General features: G+C 47.2%; 1 protein-coding gene across 2 annotated transcripts in view; it reads right to left on the bottom strand.

Moving 5' to 3' along the window:
- Window positions 1-349: 349 nt before the first annotated feature.
- LOC108631918 (uncharacterized) overlaps window positions 350-23,581 on the bottom strand; it is a 44,162-nt gene continuing 20,930 nt past the window's right edge. Inside the window, exons 2-13 of one of the 2 annotated variants that reach the window (XM_018036149.2) lie at window positions 11,053-11,261; window positions 8,142-8,636; window positions 7,148-7,973; window positions 6,164-7,072; window positions 5,819-6,073; window positions 3,093-3,259; window positions 2,638-2,889; window positions 2,181-2,342; window positions 1,616-1,904; window positions 1,244-1,481; window positions 1,016-1,166; window positions 350-927 (exon numbers count right to left, since the gene is read on the bottom strand). In XM_018036149.2, the coding sequence (XP_017891638.1) occupies window positions 667-927; window positions 1,016-1,166; window positions 1,244-1,481; window positions 1,616-1,904; window positions 2,181-2,342; window positions 2,638-2,889; window positions 3,093-3,259; window positions 5,819-6,073; window positions 6,164-7,072; window positions 7,148-7,973; window positions 8,142-8,636; window positions 11,053-11,214 (4,167 nt within the window). In that variant the 5' untranslated portion in view covers window positions 11,215-11,261 and the 3' untranslated portion in view covers window positions 350-666. Of the gene's footprint in view, window positions 928-1,015; window positions 1,167-1,243; window positions 1,482-1,615; window positions 1,905-2,180; window positions 2,343-2,637; window positions 2,890-3,092; window positions 3,278-5,818; window positions 6,074-6,163; window positions 7,073-7,147; window positions 7,974-8,141; window positions 8,637-11,052; window positions 11,262-23,581 lie in introns of both variants that reach the window. The other variant, XM_018036148.2, reaches the window with a different exon arrangement.

A 23,581-nucleotide genomic window follows, 5' to 3' on the forward strand; every position in this document is an offset into this window, starting at 1 on the left:
CGGCGGCTGGGTTCGACAGTGTGCGTCGTGCGCAACCGTTCCACGAACGAAACTTACCAATGGAATAGCGATTAGCCCTTTTTATTCCGGTTCTTGGGCAATCTTTGTACCATTTGCTGGGACGAATTACTCTCCCGACAATTTAAGGGATATATCTATATATTTCGAAATATCGACGCGCGTGACGCGAATAATTGATAAACGCGCATCCCCGGGGAGGTTATTAAATTAAACAAAAATCGCATTCGATATTTACGACATTAATTGCGCATCGGGTAATTTCGATCTAATCGGATCTCCGCGAAATTATTCGCTGGGGGAATAATGCGTCAAATGATACTACCGGCCGTTTATTTATACAAATATTTAATAAGATTACAAAACGGTGATGGGGTATAAACAATGATCGAAATTAATTCTTAAAGCGATGGTAACATCCGAAAACACTGTCCCACGTAATCCGCTCTTCGGAGCGTCGGCACGCGCACTCGTCGTAGTTAACGTCCAATAAATTTCCATCGATCTGTACAACTGCCCGCTATCGTTCGCTGCTCCCTTTTGTCATCCACTCGAATCCGTTTGGTATTAGTCGAGCCGATCGATCGAATCGATACGCCTCGTTCACAGTGGACCCGGTTCCGATCGTTACTCACGAAAAAGGGTTGATTAGCGAGCGGCAGCTAACCTGGATCGTTGCTCGTCCAACAACAACGACGCTTCGCCGATGATTTTCGCGCTGGTTCGAACCAGGAACAGCAACTGGTACTCATCGGTGACGGTGAGAGGGGCTCTCGTCCTCACTAACGCGTGCAGAACGTTGGCCCTTTCGAGGTCGAGCCACCTCTGAAGAGTGACCTCTCTCTCCCGCGGGCCGCCAAAATTTACGTCCGCGGGACCCCACAGCGAGAATTCCAGGACGGATTTTACCTATCATTATTATCGTTTTTATATAAACTGATTGTCTGGATTACTGGACGACAGCGTAATTGATATTATTCCGGGGGGCTTCTCTCACCTGAGACAGAGTGACCGCTTTCTCTTTCGTGAGCAGCTCCTGAATCACGGGCAGCCTGCTAGCCAAGTTCAATTGTCGAAGCGCGAGGAGGGCGCACTGACACAACGAGACTCTCTCCTCGTCCCGTTCCTCGTTCGTCTCCACGTTCAATCTGTCAAACGTTATCGGGCAATGAACAAACCAATCTCGGCGAGGGCTAGGCTCTCTGCCGTCTAAAGCTTTACCCACCCTTGAAGGAGATAGAGCCTGTAATAGGCGTCCTTGTCTTCCCTGCACAGGACCACGTTGTTCAGGCTCCTCGCGGATTCCTCAATTCCCCGCGCCTGAAGGCTCTTCAACGCTGTAACGAACTGAAGAAGCACGAACAAAGCCTCTCTGATCGTTCCCTCGTCGTGCAGATCCTTCAACGTAGCGCCGAACGATTGTATAGTGCTGACTTGCAATCGAGGTAGAACGGAAATGGTCGCTGTAAATATAAAATCGATTAAAAATTCAATTTTAATCCGCGGAAGGCACACAGTGAACGAGAAGCGAATTCCGGGTCTCGTTTCTAGCAGAAATTCACTTTCGGCTGACACTGTACAAAGCAAGAGGAAATACCTTCGAGCTGTTTGTTACCAGGCAGACACGTCTTGTCGGTAATTTCTTTCGGTGGCGTGTCTATAAACTCGATTATGGGTGCCAAATAAAATTCCTTCCGCGATACGTGCGTGGCCAGATCGAAGGCGACGCACAGCGTGACGTTCAGCTCGTTCCACGTCGCCGAGCAAAATATTCTCCTGCCGACGGTGATCGACGTATTGGCGTCGACCGTGAAGTGGCTTATACGGGGATTCGTATTTTTCAACGCTCGCGCCGTCATCGTCGACACTTGAGGTGTTTGGTTCAGCTGGAACGTACGGCGAAAATGTATTTCCCAAGAGCGTACACTTTGTATACGTACGTATACAAGGCGCAAAAATGTCGATGCCGAACTCGCCGTTTATTGATTTCATATAAATATTTCGTACTGCACGCAATTTGTCTCTGACAAATCTTTTTTTTCTCGCTTAGCGAAGAGATCAATAATTCAGTGATGTATCCGTCTTATTTGAATTGAACTGAACGTCCGATTCGAGAACGATGAGATCACGTTCCCCGGATAAGGTACCGCGCGACAAGTTACCTGATCGAGAAATTGCGCGAGCGCCTCGTGGTTCGCGACTACCACGGCACCGTAATTATCCTCGAGGCTGCGATGAACTATACTGCGACCTCTGCGTTGTCTCAATCGGCTTATCCTTAACTCGTCGTCCTTATTCTTCCAGTCCTGATCCTCCTCGGGACCCTGCGTTTAAGACAAATTCCATTATAAATTCCGCACGGCCGATGGAACTTCCGTTCTCCATTCCATAATACAAAAAATAAGCAGCAAAGTTTCTGGTAATAAAATCAACAAAAGTTGTTAAGTGACTTGGACGCGTCCACCTTTAAAAATGTTAATTTTTCTATCAAGAAGTGAGAATTCTTGCGTCTTACGATTACAATTTTTAATCAAACTCGGTTTTTTATATTGAAAAAGCGTTTCACGAACCGACGCGATGCGATGACCGGCTCGTAAAAAATATCGGAACGTATCGTACCTCGTCGCCGGTGTAAAATCCGTACGGGGCGTATAACTCGCTCTCGGTCTCGCTACCGCAGTACGGTAACGAGGTCGATCGGACGAAGGTTTGATGATGAAATTTGAATTCCGCGGCTGGTTCCATCATCGCGTTGCTGTCGGATTTCCTCTTCCCGGTGAAATGAGATCCGCCAACGTGCCGCAGCTCGAGATTCGAGTCGCACTCCGGCGAGCTGGATAGGCACTCGTAAACATGACTGTCGTTAGACGTCTGGAAAATGTCGCGAGATATCAGCTGAAATCAGTGGCTCCTCGAGGGAACCGGCGTAAAGGAGTGCCCAAAGAAACAATGCACTCTAATTGTAATTTAATACGGTTTGCGAAGGTTCTAAATTTTCGAGAGTCCCTCGTGTACAGTTTGTTTTCGTAGCGGTGCTATAAAAATCGTTAAAAGGCCATTAATAGCGGTATTACCAAAGAATCGGACGTGGGTGGCGCGGTAACCCCGACCGCCTCGTAATCCTGATTAAGGGCCGGGCTGGAGGAGCCGTGTTTCTTCGAGATCGGTTGGGAGGTGGCTTGGTCCCTCATGCTGGCCGTCCTTTGCGGCTTCGACGGTGCCAATGAGCTGCGGACCTCACCTGTAACATCCTCCGCTGCTGCAGGCACATCCGCCATCGTCAAGCGCCACGGGTTAGTACCACAAGACACAAGGCAATGTCACAAAACAGGCTAGCTACCGTAACTAGCGTGCTAGGAGGGCGGAATTCGTTCGTTCCGGTTCTTGTTCGGAGAGAGAGAGAAAGAGAAAAAAACGCTAGAGCCGCACTGGCGCGTACCTACGTGCCTGTAGGTGCTATTCACGCGGAGCTGAACGGGGGTAGAAACACGTTCGCGTTCTTCAATGAAAATTTTTGCGCGTATCAGTGATCTACTCGAAGCCCGTCGTTCGATTCGATTATCGACTGACACGAATGGAACGATCGTAAAATAGGCAACGGTATATTATGCAATCTCTCGAACCCTTCGACTATGTCAATTTTAAGCCGTGTTCCATTTGTAAAATTTATGGAATGCGTTTATTCGTAACGTTGGAAACGTCCAGAATTCTGATCCTTTGGGACGGGGGACATCGGGATAGCTAAAGGGTCCGATAGAGTCGCTGTGGAGGAATTCCAGGGCGAAACGAGGTGAATTAAGTGGCGCTCGGAGTTCCTGCGCAATCATCGGGAATCCTGGAATTGGCAGGCATTCGTTATCAGGGGCTCCCGAGCCGATGAGGGGAACACGATGCTAATATGCAATCAATACATGCGGCGTTAGTTGCACCCAGGGGCGGTTAAGGATACAGTCCTACGCGCGACGTAACCGTCTTCCCTATATTTACACCTATAGAGCACCTCTCTACCCTCGAAGCAACGTCTTCCGTCAATGAAAAGGTGGCTTCGTCGTTCCTGTCTTTATTCTTAGCTAATGTGAATCATTAAAACGGGAAATATAGGACAAGGCACAGAGGAAGGTCTATGGATATACAGGGTGTTTGCGAAATCGTCATAAAACAAGGAGATGATTCCTCACATAAAATCTAGTCGAAAACAAGAAATATAGTTTTCTCATACGTGGTATCATTTTCGAAAAAATCGTGTTTGAAAATTCATTAGCTACGCGACTTTAATTAATAATTATATATTCCTTGTTCTCGATTAGATTTGATGTGAGGAATCATCCCCTTGTTGTACCACGATTTCGCAAACACCCTGTATAAGTAAAAGAAATAAAGAAGTATGACATTCTCGAGTACTACCCCTAGGATTTTCAATTAAAAGTCAGGAAACCTGTTGAAAAATGTTGCGTAACAATGAAAGCTAGCGTTAGATTTTTATCGTCGTATTCGAGCACCTATCTCGTCAGGAGTAAGTAGTCTTTGCTGGTACACGATTTCACCGATGCATGCGGTTAACTATTGAAGCAGTCCCTAGATCGAGCCGCGATAATCGCGTGATGGATAGCATCGATCGAGGGTTCCCTTTTTCGTTTCGTCGAGACCTACGTTCGTTCGTCATGAAAAAAAGGAGCGGCACACACGCGACGGATAGAGAGATACTGTCATAGAAACTCGAGAGGATCGAACGCAACGCGACGGGTGCAACGAACAAAAAAAAGTAAAAAAAGAAATACAAACGTCTATAAGAGTACGGATCGTGACGCGACTGTCACGTGATCAAGAAAACAAGGCTCTCTGGGTGTTTTTTCAGACAACAAACATTTATTTCAGACACAGAAAAATTCGATGTTACAGAATCTTTTACGCAACTCCATTCTATCGTTTTATATATTTACAAACGGTGTAGTGTGTATCATTGATTCGTACAATTTCGTCGATTCGTTTTCCCTTTCAGCCATTCTCAGACTTTTCTCATCGCAATTTTTACTCGAGAAACTTCCATGTAAAGAATCAAAAAGATAAGGCAAAACTCTCTCGAGTCGTATGAATACGTCTTGGATAAAAGTGATTAGAATTAGAAGAATGTCGCGTCTACCGACACCAACAAAAATGTACAAAGTGTAACACGGTAAATAAGATAACATATCACAGGGTATCTATGAATTAATCGTATAACATTTCAAATATAACAGTTAGAGTAATAGAGTATACATGTATAGTATTTCGAGATTAGTCGCAAAGTATAAAAGAAATTGCAAAAACCGCGTATGGCATGGTTATTAAGTTTAAGCTAACGCATCGAAGAAGATTGTGGCTACGACTTAAATCGCGCAGATCCGGCAGTAGAGCTTCTCTCGCGCGCGCGACGGTCCGTCCGTCTTCATCAATCATCTAAATGTTCGCATCGCGCGGGCAAAACGCGCCGAGCCTCGGTTTGCCTCGCTCGGAACCGAGAGACAAGGAATACGTGTACCGCGGTTTCACGACGAGCGTACGACGACCCGGCGAAACGAGAAGTAGCAAAAAAAAAACCCGAAAGAGAAAAAGAGTTCTGTGTTAAAACCACCGTTATCCAGCGTGTCACAGGATCGTTCCCGATCGTACGTCACGTACGGAACTCGCGATAAACGACGCGTGAAAAATCCGTGGGGGGAAGCAGCTGGCGCGAGGGTATATTCGTGTGAGTATGGCTGTTACAACATCGAGAACTCTGCCGTGGATAATCATTAGTTACATTGTATGGGCCTGAACTTACCCAGATTCGCGTAAATCGAGTCTGAGGTGGTCGAGGCCGCTGGCTGCCAGGCCGACGAAGACGAGGATGAAGACGATGACGACGAAGACGAAGACGAAGACGAAGGTGATTTCGATGACTTGTCGCTTCTCGGAGCCAGTTGCTTACTCTCGATAATCGGTGGCGGTGGTCTAACCGGTTTGCTTCCCGAATCCAGTCGCGACCAATCTTCCAAGGACTGGTTCCTCGGTGGTGGTGGCGGCTTTCCAGGCCTCACTGTAACATCGAACGTTTTACGTTAAATAAAAATCGTTACACTTTCGAGAAATTTCGAGAGACCAGGTGTCAAAAGGAGAAGGGACTTACCTTGCGATACGCCCGACAATGGTGATCGAGTTCCTCTTCCAGTGTCGTTTCTGGCAGAATCGGTTTCGTCTTCGCTTATCCTGCTGATCCGATCATTCCCGACCACTTCGACGGCACCGTCCAGCTCCAATGGATGAATAATCTCTAAACGGGGCTTAGGTTGCGGCGTCGATGGGATCTCGTCGATCCTCGACCCCGACGAATGGCCACCAATCATGTCCACGTCTTTTCTCGAGCCCATCCTGAGGAATCGTTTCAAAGAGAAACGCGGCCTGCCCCTTTTCTTCTCCTCCCTCACCTCAGGACCACTCGTCAAGCTATCCTGCGACAAAGATATCGTTCTCCTCGACGCTGGGTCCGTTCCTTGGGCGCTGGTAGGGTCAGGCAGGTCCGAGACTGCTTTGCGAAACTTCGGACTGCAAGAGGAAGCTCTCTCCCTCTTTTCTTTCTCTCGGACCACAGGCGAGTCCGATTTGAAGTTCGCTCCTGGATTTCTGGCGAACAGCGTCGAGGCCGGGGTCAATTCGTCCGTGGAATCGGCGGTCGGTGGCTTCGGAGCCATTCTTCTTTTGTTCGGCGAGCGTATCGAATCTGGTGTCGATGAACAAGCTTCCAGCATTTCCTCTTCCAATTCCAGTTTCTCGTCGGCTTCGCTGCTTCTCGTATCCGCGGTCTGACTTCTAGCCACGGTCGAAAGCGTCTTTGATTTGATTCCTGGCGACGTTTTCGAAGCTGCGATCTCGGCACCAGGTAACTTCGGCTCAGCGCCTTGACACGCAGTCTTGGAGCTGTTCTGACCACGGGAAATGTGATTTTCCGCGTCTTTCGAACTACTCTCGTTCGAAAGCGGACTAGAAACTTCCTCTGACTTGTCTTTGGCTCGTGGCTGGCTTATCTGTTCCGCGATACCTGAGGAAACACAGTAAACATTAATCGATCCGTAGAACCATATCGTGTTTTAAGAAGAAAATTAAGTGTCGTTACCTGTGACAGTCTTAACAACGTTCTCGATTAAGGAATTTTGATTGTGATTTTGCTTCGTATCACTCGCGACAAAATTATTTTTGCCTGAGAAGTTGATCGGCTTTTGAGGCACCACAGGTTTCGCCTTCGATTCTAAATGAACCGTTCCGTGAAGGAAAGAAGATCTCGGCTCCGTGACGATAACCTTGTTGCACTCGCCCTGAAGAGGAGGCCTAGTCTCGATGGGCGGAGGACTCTTTGGAAGCTTCGGAGGCTCCGTCGCTTCCTCCTCGTCCGCTCTGCCATCCGGTTCCCCAGCCATCTCTCTACTTTCCTCGAAAGTAAACTTGGGACCGGCTTCACCCTCCACTTTGCGTACTTGGGCGTTTTCGTTGCCGATTTTATCTCGAACGGTTCTGTCAGCCTCTTCGGACTTGTTCTTCAACGGTGTCAAGTCCAACTCGATACCCTTGTCGGAATTGTTCTCCATTCTGGACGTCTCCGAAGTCTTCTTCAAAAGCTTACCGGAGAACTCGTACTCGATCTTGACTCCGTTCTGCGGAGTTTGCACGGGCATCTTCGGCCTCACGTTCTCCGTCTTCTTGATCGCCGGACTCCGAGATATATTGACAGCCTTCTTGTCCGATTTACCGATCTCGTCGGTCTCGGTAGATTTATCCTTCGCGTCGTCGCTGTCTCCCGGCTCGTTCCGCTGGATGATAGAAATTAAATTGTTAGACGCGATCAGTGGCATGTCCACGATTTTCTCCATGCCCAACGGGTACTTCGGCTCTTTCTTCTCCTCCTTCTTCACCTCGATATCGATTTTCTTCGTGCTCTTCGTCGTCTAGAATTCGATATAAAATTGTTCAGTGATTTAATTCTCATCGAGACTCAAGAACGAATGTACATTCCATGAAACTGAAATATATTAGTTCTGTAATTCGTTATATACATTTACATTTCAGTTTGGAGGAAGTAAATTCGTTTTGTATTATTACTGTGATCTATTAACCTCGGATTTATCATTATTCTCCTTGCATCTGGAGACGTTCGTCAGTCCGTTAACGAATCCGTTGACCTTCTTATCAGCGGGTCTTTTCGCGGTCGGCAAAGTCTCGTCACCACCGAAGGGTGTGACCGAGACAAGCAAAGTAGTTTTCTTTCCCTCCGAGTCCTTTTGTATCTTTCCCAGCATCAGCGAAGCGAAGGATCGCGTCGGCGTCGACGATTTTCTCTCAGCCGCGATGATCTCCGTCAGGTTGGCGGTGATCGTGTTGAAGCTAGTATTGGCACGCGTCAAATTTCCCAGAGCTCGTTCCTCCTCGCTGTCTGGCAACGCGTCATCCTCGCTGTTGAACGACTCGGCCAAATCCTGTACGTCCTCGTCCTCGTCGTCGGAGAAGAAGTCGTCGCCGCCGTAACCGATTATCTCCGTCAGGCACTCGGTGAACGCGACGTTCTTCTTCTTTTGATCCTTCTGGGAGAGCGTCTTCCCGCGCAAGATGCTCTGAAAAAGATCGACAAGTTTCACGGTGAATCTTCTTTTCAAGGAAGCATGAAAATAAAATGAAGTTGCTTCATTTTCAGTTTATATTACTAAGACGTTTAAAACGTTAGGCATGAAAAGGAATTTTAAACACCGATTTAGTTCTCAAGTGATTTTCAAAGTTCACGAGACATCAGGAATTGGATATTATTGTTAAACGAGGATTTCGAGTCGACTTAAACCGAGTTATAATCGTTCGCACCGTTCTGTCTCTTGATAATCCGGGATAATAAATCGCCCGAAGAAATTTTATTCGGGATATCTGTTTGAGCGGGGGCGTTTCCCTCGAGCGTGCCTTATCACCGGCTGCCAGGAAATGAAAGTTCGACCCGTTAAAGTTGGATCGGCGACACGGGTCGTCGCAAAAACGATTATTTTTCCCCGTACCCGCAAAACTTTCGGACGGTCAGCTGGCGTTAATGAAAGGTTCGATGAATAATTCAGGGACGATCGAACCGCCGAGTGATTTTCATCCACGACTTTCCCGGTTGTTTCGGAGTTTTCGACGGACTGTCGACTAGTTAAAACGATTGTCGCTCGAATCAGCGAATAAACGGCAGAGCGTGAAACGACAAAGCGAGCACCGAGCGTAAAAGAGCGACGATTCGGCGGACGGGGTTTTGCGTCGAGGAGTCCTCGTTTGCATGGACTGATTTCGTGCGGTGATTTTCTTGCTCCACTTTTCCTGCAGGGTCCTTTTTCCCTTTCGCCGGATGTTATCGACATACTTAGACGATATCACCTTTGCCGTCCGCTGGAACGAGATCGCTCTCGACCGGCGTTATTTTCCAATCCACCGGATGTCCAAAAAGTCTGCGCCGCACGGAGAAAGTAATTCGGCTCTGTCTTCTCTTCCGTTCCTGTTTCGCTTCATTTTTTGCCCTGCATACGCGCGGGATCGGTTTGAAGAGCGTAGGCGAGGCGCTCGCCGGCGAGAGCGAGCGCGCGCCCACGTGTGACGCGAAACCCCTCGTGGAACAACGCCTACCCTCTCGAGCGTGGATGCGTGTCGCGCGATTAACCGTTCACCCTTGTCACGACGGCTGACGCGGACGTTATGACGTCGTGTAAATTTAGAATCCCCGACAATGAGAGGCTGTCTCGCTGCGATTCAGTCGGCTTTCTCAATGGACCGAGGCCGAGTCACGGGACGAAGAAAAAATAAAGGAGCTAGTCTCGATCGATCGTGCGAAAACACTACTTAATTGAAATCGACGATCCGCGGCCGAGCAATTCTCAAGACTTTTCCCCCATCGTCCGATTGTTTGCGTTCCCTTGATCAAACTTCTTCTCCTTCCTCCTCGTCCCTTTATTGCTCGCGCGTGTGAAACCGGAGAAATACCGTCGCGTCTTCTCCGCGGGGAATAAGAAAACGTTACACGAAACGGGGAAAAAGCGCACGGGAAGCGGGAGAACGCGAATCGAGCGTGTAAAAAGCCGGTCGGACATCGCTGCGTATTACAGCTCGCATGGTTACACATAAATTCTCTGTTCTTACGAGCGGGCCGAGCTGAAATTCCCGATGAACGCCAGGGTCTTTCGCTCGAACGACCCAGTTTTGCGCAACTACGTAGATAGCGCGGCCGCAACTTCGTGACTATTTCTCCTTAAACTATATCTTCACGGCGATAAGAAGATGATTAACCCNATACTAAGCAGAGTTCTGCTGACGGCCCGTTTTCCCTAGATTTAAGTAGCTAATACATAGATGGGCAGTAGTCGCCTCGCGCTACGCTAGCCGCTTGCATTAGCGTAGCAAAATTATACATGACGAGGTAATAAAGACGCTCTCGAATACCGATGAGAGCGAATCGATTCACAAAAACTTTCGAATATATCGGAGAGCAAAACTAATTTGTTACGACACTTTAACCCTTTCGCTACGGCAGTCCGTTCCGCGGGATCACTTTATATTTTTTTTTATTATTTTTTTTTTTAGATACTTTATATTATAATCCTTGTTTTTTATTATAGTTTTGTGCCTTACAAAAAATATTCGGACGCCGATTATAGTCGGCACCCGTACACACAGCACGTCGCGCGGCCGCCGACTATAGTCGGTGTCCGTAGCGAAAGGGTTAAATTTATACATTTTTCAATTTCATCTCGTATCTTCGTGTCACAATTTTAATCCCATGATTCCCGCTAGAGCAACCGCTTCAAACGTTTCCGGTCGTGCACATTAGCAATGCCGTTTGGTATGTGCTTAACGGACCGTTTAATGTGTAACTAAATTAGTAATTCACAACCAGTATTGAATCTTTTAATACCCGCGATAATATTTTAAGCCCGTGTACCTTGAAATTGAGCATTGGTCGCAGTAAATGTGATAGCGGGACGCTCGTTACATGGGCATAAAAAATGTAAATCCTGTTACCTGTATCTTAAGATTATCAGTCTTGACGTAATTCAGGGCCCTGCCTATGTTCAACCTGAACGACTCGTCCGGCAAGGCGTGCTCCTCCCGCGGCTTGAAGCAGTTCGAACATAGCTCCTTCTTCCATGCGTTCTGCACGAAACGGTTGCATTGCGTGGACATCGTTGCGTTCACTGCAGCGACAGCGAAAGTCCCGTTACATCATCATTCTGTAAAGGAAACGAGTGAAATAGTAATAGTACGATTCTTGGCTACGGAGCGCCGCGTTCTGTCCTATCCGAACCGTTCCTCGTCCATGGCGCACAATCCCCAGGAGGAACGTTACTCCGAATATACAGGGTGTCACCGGGTGCTAACCCCGGCACGGTTTAAGATCAGAGGTACCCGACCGAACGTGCCCCGTACGCTTTAATTAGCGAACGAACTTTTGCGCTCGCGTGGGAACGAATGACTGCGCTTTAGCTTTAATACAATGAGACGGATAATTAAAGTAGTTTAGACGGTTGAAGTTGGAGATTCGATTATATTTAAACGACACTAGGTAGAAGTGCGGGCGAAGCCGGTAAATTTCGTTCGCGACCAAGTCGAAAATGCGTCGCGCCGGTCAGGATAAGAAAATAATTAACAGCGTCGCACTCTCTTTGCTTCGCAGTTGAAAAATGCTACGACCCGGTGGTACCTGGGAAAGTTTAATGAAGAACGCTGGTTATAAATTGGCCGACGCAACTATGCTTTATTGTTAACGCAACTCCGTTGTAACAAACTTTGATCAGAGAACGAGTTGAATAAATAAATTATCCGGTCCTGGCCGGGACGCGCGTCCGGAGCGACTTTAATCCTGAATATTCCACGAGCTTCTTACACGCGATGCCTCGTTTCACAAAAGATACAGCCTCCGTTCTCGTTAACAACCCTCACTGCCCCCCTCCCTCTCGTGGTCCGCTCATTTTTCACGGCGCTCTCGTTTTTCCACTGGAACGTCGTTCGTTTAAAATATCACCCGACCACCATCGGGCTCAAATGTCACAAGTTCCGTAATGAACGGTGTCTCGCAATTTCCTGCGAATAAAAATCATAACTCGGACTTTGTTAATACCGAAAGTCCTTGGATCTCCATAATACGGCGTCGGGAAGTTCCGCGGTAAGGACAATTTACATTTTCAGTGAAAGGCAAGTTCGTATTCGTTCATGAAAATTTTTCAAAGCGATAGTCGCGGCTTGGAATTTGTTCAGTCCGAAAGAATCGGTTTTACATTCACGGGATCTCTCCAGGTTGAGATCCGATTTTTATTCTGTCCAACGAACCTTCGTCCCGGAAACTTTTCTCGCCACTTCGTCTTTCCCTGCGGGAGACTACGAGAGAAGCGCAGAAGCCGCTTCGAGGCAGATAAATTGTTTGATAAGCGTCAATGAGAGCAAGGTGGCATTTCTTAGATAACTGTGTTTGCTTCCTACTGGCGCGATAGGAGTCGCATTAGTTGTAAACGGAGCATGGGCATCGACGAGACTAATCCGAGCGAGAGTATGCTTTCCTGTCGACAGCGGCCACCGTGAACGTGAACGCAATCGGGACAATTGACCCGAGCTGATCGCTCGACTGAATAATTGCCCCCCGCTTCCGGTACCACTTTTATCCAGCCGCGGCTACGTATCCCATTGACCGACCCTCGACATTAACCAGCGATACCTATACCTCCGTTCATAAATCTTAGGACACTTCGAAGTATCTATCAAAGAATCTGACAAGTATTCTATCAGAAATTATTTCACTTAAAAAACGACAGAATAGATCGTATGACAAATCATCCAGCTAATGATACGATAAATCATAGAACAGATCCAATAATAAATCATGAATAATTTCATTAAATTCTCATCAGAAATTCTCATTTATGCACTTCTATATATAAATCAGATAATAAATCATGAATAGTTTTAATAAAATCGTACGTAGAACATCACAAATTTCCATTTATGCAATTTTACATATAAATCAGGTAATAAATGAATAATTTCCTTAAAATCGTATGTAAAATATCACAAATTTGTATTCATGCACCTATAACATTCTGTGATACGCTTCCCGTGTCTTGAGACTTATGAATGGAGGTGTACGAGTCGACACTGGCAATCGTGACGGTTCATCTGTCGAAGAGACGTCCTCCAAAAAGGGTCCCCCGCTCGAATGAAATCGTTGTAGAACGAAACGGAAGATAGTGCGAACCGTTTAAGTAGATAATAGGACGATGATAGAAATTGAAATTTCTGTTGAACGACCGGATCCACTGAGCGAGACTGCGGAATATTAACCGGCGAATAGATTTATTCGTTCGTTAAATGAAAGTGTCAGAGGCTCGCGTTTCCTGGTTGCGCAATGGGTCGACGACAAACGAGCCAAGCGAGCGTTGATTAAGTTCCCATTCTTTCCTAGCTTTTTCGTCGCTCGCTTGATCAATCGCTTCGTTTTCTCTTCGAGCGGTGCTAACGTTAACCCGCGTGGTAACCTGTCGTATCGTATATTTCCTCCTTCATTTAATCCATTGCTAGGATTTAGAGTTAGAGGAAGATTAATTTCGTTTCGATCGTCCGGACACAATAGCTCAGAAGACTTGACGTATTTCCTTCGGTCTTCAATCCGGAAGCGAGCGCCGCGTTTAACCGTTGCTCTGACGGCGGGACGGCTTCCGCGAGGAGAAAAAGAGAAATCAAGGTCGGCTTGCACGTCTAGAAGCCGGTTACGTCACAGGTTCCGTAGAAGCCGAGCTTATAGTGAACGAGTTCTGCCGGGATTCCGTGGCAAACAGGTTCCCACGACCCGGGACCAGTCTCTAATCCCAAAGGATGCGACGCTATTCGTCAAGGACAAAGAACCGTAGTGACACCGGCTACCACCGATCGGTGGCCGGTGCGACGCCATTAACATGCACGAGGAGCTGTTAAGCGAGCCAGGCCAAGAATAAAGTACCGTTTCCAATCTCGATGATCCGTTACATCCCCTGCGTTCCATCCGCGCGCTGGAATCCCGTTCGCGAATTTTTCACGACGAGTCAACGTCTTCGCCGGGTTTGACTCAACTACCGACCGTATTACCTCCTGCCACTCTAAATGATCTAATTAAGCTTTTATCTTTTTGTTCGTGAAAAAAACAAACGCAGCGAGCGAAACGCGATCTACAAAGTTCGCGTCACTAAACGATCTCGAGAACGTGATAAAAACAATGACTTGGACTTCTTGAAATAACGTCGGACGAAAACGTGTCTTGTGAAACGTGGGACGATAACTCGTCCCGGGCTGAAAAAGTCTGTTCGAAAAGTCGTAACAGCCTCGCTTAATCAGTTTCAAGGGGAACTTGCTCCGCTCATTTGTATCGCGCCGGAGACAGCCTGGGAAGAAAAGTTGAACGCGACGCGGGAAACGAGTCGCGCGCTGCTCCTGATTCTGGATTATCTTCCCGTTCAACGATCACTCGGTTCACCGCTGCAGGGCCTGTCAATTGCAGCGGATTAATCACGCGTGCACGCGCGTTTGCGCCCGCGTCTGGCTCCGTGTCTGCGCCCGACCGGCGCGGCGCGACGCGACGGCTGCCGTCCCATTCAAGATCACGTCCAAGACCGAACTCGTGTTCCAGGTGGCTTGGCTACTCTCAATATTCAAGCGATAAAGGCCTTGAGTTAGTTGATTCACCAATCGACGGCACAATCATCTTTCTTGTAATCGCAAGCCTCTAATAACGTCGAGTCTTATTCAACCGAAGTTCCTGCGGTTTTCTGTAATTCGCCTATCCTAGATTGCGTCTCGTCCGATAGACTCGCGTAGAATCGTCGCTGTTATTTATTATCGCCGTTAAGGCGGTTAACGTTCCATCTTAGAAAAAGGGAGGATGAAAAAGAAGTTCCGTCGTGATTTATGCTCTGCGCATAATTCTCCAGTTCTTTTTAAGTAATAAAATACGTTTAGGTAGAATCGACGTTCTTAGAATGACAAAAGGGTGTAGCGTTGGAGGGTTCCGAATGTTTCATGGGACCCATACAATTCCTCCGGGGCCATGGCGTGGTCCGTAAACAGGTTCGTGGATCGATCTCTTCGCGGGCACGAGGTCTATCCGGAGAGGGACGGGTCGACGACCCTGCAGAGCCAAAATCATTTCAAATTCTTGGCGCGATACTCTCGCCTGGATGAAACACGGTCTGGTTCATTGCCACGGTACCAACTATAGAACGGAGACTGAACTCGAATTTGCAAACAAAACTTGTACCGTCTCGTCATCCTCTCGGTCTATCTATTATGCATGAACAGCAGCGAATTCCTTTATCAGACGGTGATAGATTTCCATTGAAAAATGTTACACGATCTAACGTGATCGATGAAGCAGAAAAATTCTGCGTACAATATTTTCATTTTTCATAAAAGCTCACATTCATATTAGACGAGTACTTCGACGAAGTATTCTGTATGGAAGCATATTTGAATTTGTCGATCGGGGATTCGCACGAAAGAGAAAAGGTCGTGAGTGGTCGTTGGAAACGAACTGGAGTGTGAGAGCGACGTAATATCGGAGGACAACGGAAATTGAGGGGGAGATTTACAGAATCGTATCGGATGCATATGAATAACGCAGATATACCTATCTCCCGTTTGGAAAACTTGGCGCTTCCGTACTTTGACCGGAGCGCATGATTTACGAAGCTTTGATGTCGAATAGGCGACGTCGTGCCGCCGCTACTCCAGCCACTCTCTTTTCTCTCCGTCGTCGTGGGCACAAAGTCACAAACTCAGGCCTTGTCCGAGCATTCCACGGCGATGACGTAGACTGACCGAGGAGAACTTGATTCACGTTAACGTATCGTTCCTATTCATCGTTTTCCATAATGCGCTTCGGAAAGAGTTTCGAGTTTCTAATTAGATTCGAGGACAATTCTGTTTATTATCTGCTGCTCGAAGCGAACGAGCACGGGACTTCGTTCTCGTTCGTTGCCTACTTCGTAATCGAGTTTCGACGACTGTTTATCGCGAATTCGCGTCGTAGTATGATTTACGACGTTCTCCAAGGGAAACGCGGACGACTCGCGTATGCGAAATTCAAGTAAGAGAGAAAAAGTAGTCGCGGGAGACAGCCGAGCGATCAATTTCGCGGATCGACGAAACGTGGCGCGGGTTCCGTGGGACTCGAACGAACGCGAACATTTCCCTTCTCACGATAATAATGGCGGCGTGTCGAGACAAAACAAATTGTTGTGGCCAAGTTTGCTACCCGCGTGCATACCCTTTCGTGACAATACGCGCTCCGGGGAACGTTAAAAGGTTCTTTTGAATCCGTAAGTGGGTCATTCATGGAAACGCGTTCAAAACCGCGACAAGTGCTAATTCGTAGGCGTTAATTCCGAGTCAAGGTGTCAGATACGTGCTTCGTACGTATCGCTAGAAATGTAAGCTTGGCTCGCACGTGAACAGTGGAACCAGGCGAGTTTTACAAGGGGACGAGTGTTTAGCGTGAAATAAAACTTCCAGATGCTTCATAACCGCTTCCTTCCACTCGTTCATTCTTGAACGTTGAATTACTCGAATCGATGACTCACTAATTAGCGACGATGTCTAAAGCTTCGCGCTCTGAAAAAAATCTTTGTCGACATTCTTCCCCGCAAGGCGAAAAATTCAGCGTATCCTTGACGACCTAATTATCGTTAATCCGCCGGTCAATTGCGGGCATTAAAATCGTCTGGAAATTCGTGGGACAGGAAACGGTCGGCGGATTCTCGCGAGAGCTGGGCTGATTTAAACGAGTCGCCGAGCGGGGAACTTATTAGCTGTTTCGTATCCGCCGCGGTTAACACGAGTCCGCCAAGCGATCTTCTATTCTCGCAGACGAATTTACGCTGCGGCCACGGCGCTCCGGGAATAAAAGGGCGACGAAGATTTATTCGGGTCTTAGTCCAACGCGAAAAAAGAACTCGAATCGTTCCTCGGAATCGAGCCAACCGCACTTACGGTTCCCCCGTGGCGAACGTTCACTTCGTCGGCGACTTTTTAATCTCCTTTTTTCCCTGGCATACGGCAGCGTTTTAAAAGGACTAAAGTACCATGAAAAATTGACGAAAATTATTATTTTACTAACGAATTTATTAATTGGCTCGTCTGTATAAATGAAACTGTGTATGTAATCAATTGACCGCGTTAATCTCCGTGGATTTCGGTAGAACGTTTTTGTCGGCTCGGGACAAAACGTTTTCTCAATGATTCCTGGTATTTTTCTATCGGAGGTACGGAAAATTATATGACCGATCGATCGCCTTTCCATCTATTGAAATTCGTTCCAGAACGAATTAAAATACAATGCACGAGAAACTTTCGCTACGACTCGATTGATTGCGAGCGATTAATTACCGATATATGCCAGCGTGCTTTTGGTAAAAGAAAAGAAAAGAAAAGAAAATATATGCACGCTGAGTGGGAATGGAAAATTGGATCGACGCACGTTGCTGCGAACGCACGGAGGGAATTATCTTGCAGCGTGACCAATTAAAAAAGCAGCCTCCCTTATCGAGCCGTCAAGCCGGTTCGACGAGGGAACAAAGAACCTCGTGTACGTCTCGTATTTTATGTTTTCAATATTCACCGTGCACGAAGATTGCAAGCTCCCGTTCCGTTGCCAGGGGAATAAAATGCGTCGAACGCTAGAATTCTTGCGTACTCCCGAAACGAGGGAAATCATTTGGAGAATCGAATGTTTCCCTCGCAGCTGGCTAGTTTCAAGGAAAACTCCTCTGCTGCATCGTAATGAACGCGTATACACGAATCCCGAAAAGCAGATAAACGTAGCCGGGCGCACGCGCGCGAGAGAGAGAGAATTCAGGTTCTGGTATTCACCATTCAGTTTGACTTTCGTTAGTCGCAACGAAATAACGCGTTTGCCTTCGGATCCGTTGCAGCGACATTCTCCCCGGGAGCGTACGTACTTTCCTGAGAATTCCACGGCTGGCGAAAAGCGCGTAACGGGAAATCGTGCAGATAGGACAATCGGAGCGACCGTTTTCCCGCTTCCGGTAACGCGCGCGCAGTCGCACGATTTTACAGACGACCTCGCAAATGAACGGGACCAGAATTGTTTATCCTGATTTTCATTCGGTCGACGGCGCAGTCGTTGTCGCCGGTAATTACGCCGTTTGTCTGTTGACAGCGAGAATCACCGACACCTCTAATTCGCGATAACAATTAAGCAATAACGCGGTGATTCGCAATTTGTTAGCGTACATACATACATAGCTCGGCGCGGTTCCGGCGCCGATTTATCCCGCGGCCTTGAATTATTGCGTAACCGAGGTTTTCTCTCGCGCGGCTTGTCAACCGTGCAGAACGCCGTCCGGGACACCTCGCGTCGTCTCTCCGACGGCTAACCTCGTCGCTTTCTAATTCGCCACTTTTTTCGGGACAGGCGCAAGCCTCGGGATGGAACGGATTGCACAATAGAACGAGGGGCTTAATTCTGCTCGTTGAACAGAGGATTTACGACCGTCTCTGCGACGATGTTGCCAGTTACGCTTTGCTGATTGTAAGTATATCGAGACTGCATATGCAGCTGAACGAACGAGGCTCGTAACGCTGCCGCGGTGCTTTCGCGTCGCTTCAAGGCCTCGAGGCCTTTAGTACGCCGACAGGGTCACCGATGCTTTTATTTAAAAACCATTTACCGCGAGAGGCCTTTATGAACCGCTGGATGCGTCCGTCGAGCATCTGCTAGGCAATCGACCAGTAATCCTCCTATTATTGTCGTTTAATTATTAAAAATGTTTACCCCGTAGACACGCAATTCGCTCTGTCGCTACGGAATGAAGTATGCCGGGTTCGATCGCGACTGGATCGCGTGTAAATGTTTATGTTCCATTCGCCGGTGGATGCTGGCGCGTTGCGTTTTCGGCGTGAGACATAAATTACTTATTTCTCGCCTCGTAAACGATATTTATCGAGATCTGGGAAGCGGGCGCGCGCGGTGTCGAAATTCGACATTTTATAGACTGCAAAAATCGTATGAAAAATCGTGCACGTTTATCACGATTATTGCGCTGTTTCGCACGGCCGGGCGTTCACGATAATTTTATCCATTTCCTTTTCGAAAACAGTTCGACGTCGTCGCCCGGCAGAATGAATCGGCGAAGTTTATCGAGCTGCGTTTTATGGAGCCACGGTTTTATGCATGCGGGGGATAAATTAAATAATAAAACAGTCCGCTTCTTTAAAACGGGAAATAATTGTTTCCACTTGGTAATTGTTGCCGTCGCGGTCTCCTTTGATCCCTGACTGTTATCCACGCATTGTCGGGTACCGTTGTTAGGCTGTTTACAGTTAATCTCAGTCACGCAGAATAACCGTGCTTTGTTTCCCGAGCGGCAATCGTGGAAGCGATTCCGTGGAGATGTAAGAAATGTATTAATAATTAAGAGCGGATTCGCCTGGTTTTAATAGCACGAACTGTCGGTCCGGGAAGCTTAATTGATTGCAGGTCGAAACAGGAATCGGAGAGGCTGGAAAGTCTATTAACCTGCTCGAGGGAAAAGCGGTTGTGAAACAATAGCAGTTCGCCGAGGAATCGAAGCAGAATTTCCTGCTATGCAAATGAATCCCTGGGATTGCTCGAAATGTCAGTCAATCACGCATCGAAGGTCGCCCCGCGTTCCGGCCAAGGTGGCATGAATGAAAGCGTGTTCGCGTTTCGCTTTTCCACCGTTCGTTCCTTCCGCGGCCAACCTTTCCATCCGCGAGCACCTTTCCAGATGGTTTCAAGGCTCCTTGGAAAATTGTTCAACAGACATACACGTCTTGCCACTCTCCTTTCACTCGAATTCATGCAATTTTCTCTTTTTTTTATTTATTAATTTCGATTCGGTGTCTGAATTTCGAGAAAACCGAGCGAGGCTCAAGTTGAGAACGTTTGCAGTGTTCTAGCGACGCGGGACGGGATACATACGTTTACGGTGAAACCCGTAACGGCCGTTCCGCGATTCCATCAAACGTTTGTTGAAAAGACCGAGAAAACCAATGGAAACGACCTAATAAATGCAACGCGCGTTTTCTAAAGCCGAGAACCGGTCGAGTTGGTTCGTGCGTCAGCGTGCGATCGGCGCGTTCGCGTTTATGCCTTTACCGGTCCTAAACGAGGTCGACCGGCTGGGCTCTTGCCATACAACCACACCTCCTTTTACTAACCCTGGACTCTCCACATTCGCGTATTTATCCCGCGACGCCGACCGCGAGATCCCCGACAAAAGCGTCTCGAACACCCAGAATTCGTCTGTCCCTCCCGGTTCAGAGAAAGCGTAGCTTCAATGGAAAGCAAATAAGCTAATAAGCAAAGTTATAAGGACAAGCAAAACTGTACAATTAGGCAGATTTCCGTAAGACTTGCGTTTAAAGTTACACCGTTTAATAGTTCCTGCAGTTTCAACTTAAGAACTGTTGTATTTTATTCGAACCTAGGAGTACAACATATCTCTGGATTTCTTGGGTCAATAATACTGGAACGTAGTACAGCCAGCTCACATCCATGGGGATAGCATCAATCCTTTTTGCACTACAATCTGTACCAACCAAGATGAGATTGCGGTTTTTTTTTTATTATTCGCAACAGCTCGGATCGTTGGTATCGAAATGAAAACAGTTCCGCGGTTCAATCGTAGATCCGTGATACGAGCACGCTCGATTGCCCTCGGCTCGCCTTGCCTCGGTCAGGAAGCGTTACATAATCTTCGCGGCGAGGTTGTGACCGTTCCCCGAACCTCGTAACCGAGCGGTAAAAGTCAACGTTGCTCAAGTTTCGCCGAGTGGAACCACCCGTTTGGCTCTGCGAAATGTAACTTCCACATCGCCAATAAATACTGTGTACCTTCGTACATACATACGTATTGCTTTATTTGAACAATTCGGTCCTGTGATCAACTTGGGTTCACTTTCTCGCGGCCTTGGCTACCGTGTGAGTTCCTATCGTGGAATCGTGGCGAGAGCAATGACGGTGATAACCACGAGTCATAAATCCGGAATGACCGTCACGTAAACCGTTCCTGGGATGAAGTATCAAACTTGGGTTATACGCGGTTCGCTTCTTATCTCGTTGAAAAATTCAAAGTACAAAAGTAAAGGCGTTATGAATATAAAGCCGAATCAGATTACGTGGAACGTTCTCAGCGAGGGGCTTTAGTAGCCGCGTCGTATAATAAACAGTTTAATGTGGTTGGATCCAATTAAACGGCAGGCATTTAGGCGTACACCTAAATTGGCGGGATTATAGATTTGGAAACGATCGAGGGTGGAAACTTTCCCGGGGAGAAGAAAGTTTAAATCGTTGCGGGTAGAAGATTCGCGGGCAAGTTTCCTGGGGAATGGGAGCCCGGGTTTAAATCAATCAAACGTACCGGACCGGAGGAGGCGGGCATTAAATGAAATATGCGCCGGCTGTACATTAAAACTTCGGTATCTGACGATGGTCCTAAAATTCGTTTTCTTATTACGAATTTTTCTTGTTAACCGCGGCGTGCAGCCGTTCGAGAGCCCCGGACGTTTCTTCAACTCCGGCCCCGGAATTAATGCGATAACTTCCTGGGCGAAAGTTTTTCAAGAATGAAAGCCCGAGGAACTCTTCCTCTTCCTCCTCCTTCTTCTCTGGTTCAAATAAACTTGAACCTCGGAGTACGTTTCTCTCCTCTTCGCGGCTGTTTGCATCGGTGATACATTCTTCATCGAACGCGTCTGTTGCTCCTGAAGCCAAAGCCCCATTCGATCTTCCATTCGCGGTTCTAATCTTTTTCATTATAATAATGATAATAATAATGAAAAATGCGATGCGCACCTATTTGGCTCGACGAATTCGTGCATAAAAAACTTGATTTCTATTCGAAGTCGTTGAACGTTCGCCAAGCGAGATCCTATCTCGCGCGAGGAATATAATTCGCGACACGAAACGGTGTTTCTAGCTTGACAACGTGTCGACTCCCTCGCGCGATGCGCAACACAATTTAAACAACAATTCACGCGCCGTTTGCCTGACTGACCAGCGTTTTTAACGATCGCGTCTTTCACTTTGAGAGCCGGAATGCGCGAAGCGAGCATAGGTGATGCATGCCATGGACTTTCCCTCGTAACCCTAGCGATCTCACGTGTCTGGTCCCGTTCCACGGTGTGACCATCGCGTTGCGAAGCGATTCGACGTACGGAGTAAATAGAAAACGGATGAGTTAACGGTTTTTAAATGACGGGTCGAGGCGAAACGAGAGATCCGTTTGGACGGAGAGTGAAACGATTTAACCAACGCATCGGATAAATGAATTACGGTTGCGTGGGCCATCGAGGTGTGTCACCTGCTTCTATAATGATTCTCGGTCATCGTTTTCATCGTCCTTTAAAATTCCACACGTTGCTTCATCCGGTGGGCGTCGATCCTCCGTTCGCCAATCGGAATCTCAAACGATCGAGCATTCTAGCTGTTATACATTTTGTTAGATATCTCCCTATGGGTGTGTGTGTGTGTGTGTGTGTGTGCATTTGGAAAGCGGTCCTTTCACTGCAGCGAAGCTTTTGAAGCATCACCTCGAGGAGTAGGTAGGAACCCCGTTGCAAATAAAGAAACTTTCGTGCCGAGAGTCGTAAAAATGTGAAATGCGCGCTTCCATTCGAGGCTTTTATTCCTACACGCTGCTTTTTCCACACGGAGCGAGTCCCAGAAAAGAAACGAACACGACCGCCACTTTTAACTCCCCCTCGGTTCATTATCAAACGTACGACGTACCACAGTCGAGAAATAATCGATTTTTTCCGTAAGACATTATAAAAAAACGCGTTAAACTAAAATTATTCCCTCTACCACGAAAATTATGATTTATCAGAATTTATTTAAAAAATACAGAAATTATTTGAAATCTCTCTCCATTGAATTTTGATTTGTACCGCGTTAACGATTCGCCGAGTAAATAAAAATGAGCCGCGAGGAACACAAAGCGAGGGACGCGTCGAGAGACAATAGGAAGGAGCACAATAGTCTTTTATTTCCTTCCCCGGTACGGTCGCGTGTCCCGCGACCCGATCGCAGAAAACCGCGGAAAGAAACGTTTCCTCGTGTCGCCGCGTGACGCCGTGCCTGGGTATCATCCCGGATATGCCCCGAGTGTTCTTTAAATCAGTGACTCTTAAGTGGAACTCGGAGCGATATTTTTCTCCGAGTCCCGTGGCTTCTTAAATAGGAATAAACTTATTGCCGCTCTCGGCCGAAGCGATCTCGTTTTCCTTTTCTCAGGAGGAGTCCGCCGTCCCGATTCTCGTCCCTCTCTCTATAAGTACATTCGCCACTTTCCTACCAGACGGTTTGCAATACTAATAAGTATGATCAATAGCCTATAGAAACATTTAATGTTTTAGCGTGATTAAAAATCAAATAATGACTGCTTTTAAGGTGGTATGAAAAATTACGTAAAAATAATGACAAAGAAATAAATTTTTAACAATTATTAGATATTATATTACTAAAACAATGTGTGAAATTTTAGAAATT

Source organism: Ceratina calcarata, unplaced genomic scaffold (genome assembly GCF_001652005.2).
Source record: "Ceratina calcarata isolate Rehan_Ccalc_2016 unplaced genomic scaffold, ASM165200v1 scaffold97.2, whole genome shotgun sequence".
Taxonomy (NCBI): Eukaryota; Metazoa; Arthropoda; class Insecta; order Hymenoptera; family Apidae; genus Ceratina; species Ceratina calcarata.